Source organism: Halyomorpha halys, unplaced genomic scaffold, assembly GCF_000696795.3.
Source record: "Halyomorpha halys isolate HHAL.00 unplaced genomic scaffold, Hhal_1.1 Scaffold578.1, whole genome shotgun sequence".
In the NCBI taxonomy this organism is placed as follows: Eukaryota; Metazoa; Arthropoda; class Insecta; order Hemiptera; family Pentatomidae; genus Halyomorpha; species Halyomorpha halys.
In genome coordinates, this window is record NW_027106404.1 from 185,368 (window position 1) to 186,955 (window position 1,588).

The window sequence follows — 1,588 nt, forward strand, 5'->3', positions numbered from 1 at the left end:
CTGTCCTACGAATGGTTTTTGAGATATAGATTTCTCAAAATCACTAACTACTGATTTTTCAGTGCATTTTTTATGAAACGTTGCAATTTAAAAAGCTTTATTTCGGGAACTATTTAACGTAAAAAACTCTTTCCGCCTCATGTTTTAAACAATTTAATCTACTTTAAATGATGCTCTCTTAGGTTTTCTAGCGTTGTTGGTAATTTTAAAGATATAGAGCTCTAAATGAAAAATAAAGTTTTTCTTTCGTTTGGAAAAAGCCGCCATCAATTTTGACTAGTAATTATACATAGTTTTCATTAAACTTGCCTTTTGTGTAAAAGTGAGCCTTTTTTCACACTGGCTCTTGTACTACAAGGTTCTCCCGGTCACTGGACCACCGATTGGATATATATATATTTTTAAATTAAATTTCATAATAGGTTTTTACTCATGCAGTATCGTTCTAGTTATACTGCTTCCTACAATCTATTTATGGTGAATATAATTTATTTAAATTTATTGCCCAAAAAGTATATTTATAATCAGTGATAATGTAATGTACTGACTTGATATAAAAAACACGAATAAATGGATTAATTCCAATATTTGATAATGTAATTCCAGAATATTAACAGAAACAATGGCAGAACGAGAGTTGATATCCAAGATTTGGAACGATGGAGAGACAGGATCTTGGAAGCAATTGAACGTGGAGCAGTTATCAACGTAACGTCTTTGTCCTTATGTTAAATTGTATCGTCATGGATTATCCTTTGCATGAGAACATTCATGGCTATGATTTTTTTTTAGAAATCCGGTAAGTTCGTGGATCTTTCAGAACCTGGAGGCATAGATATATTGGGGAACCTTATTGAATCAAGTTCGTTATCCATAAACAGGAAGATTTATGGCGATCTCCACAACCAAGGTCACAATGTAATTTCGCTATGCCATGATCCCGATGGAAAATATTTGGTAAGAATCAGTAAATTAAAAAAATGAAAAAGTATTTTAATTTTGTATCGTTTCTAAATATGCCATAATAGGAGCCAGCTGCTGTAATGAGTGACACTGCCACAGCCATGAGGGACCCGATATTTTACAGGTGGCATAGCTTTATCAATTATTTATTCCAGGAATATAAAAACACTCTTCCAAGTTATACCAAAGAACAGGTTAGATGTGATTCACTTCATAATATGATTAATTTATTTCAACAAAACACCAATTATATAAATAAACCGATTTTACAGCTTGCTTTCCCAGGCGTAAAAGTAACGTCCATAGAGGTTCAAACTGACGGAGCATCCACAAAAGCCAAGAACAAACTAATAACATTCTGGCAACAGACCGATATAGACCTCTCCCTTGGCATGGACTTCGAAAAGAGTGAACCTGTCTTCGCGAGGATCACGCGTCTTCAGCATAAACCATTCAGTTATAAAATTGAGGTTAGATAATATTGGAACTTGATATTTGTCTTAGAACTGAATAACCGCCTTTAATCCTGAATTATTCGCAACTACAGGTTGAAAATACTGGCTCAGCAGGGAAGGGTACCTGCAGGATTTTCATGGCACCCAAGTTTGACGAAACTGGCGAGATG

At 34.4% G+C, this 1,588-nt stretch overlaps 1 protein-coding gene across 1 annotated transcript in view; it reads left to right on the forward strand.

The window, feature by feature from the left end:
* LOC106684413 (phenoloxidase 1) overlaps window positions 1-1,588 on the forward strand; it is a gene marked incomplete in the record, with an annotated part of 11,804 nt that overhangs the window by 6,690 nt on the left and 3,526 nt on the right. The window contains 5 exon segments of the mRNA XM_067044744.1: window positions 607-708; window positions 793-957; window positions 1,029-1,157; window positions 1,236-1,433; window positions 1,511-1,588. Coding sequence (XP_066900845.1) covers window positions 607-708; window positions 793-957; window positions 1,029-1,157; window positions 1,236-1,433; window positions 1,511-1,588 — 672 coding nt within the window.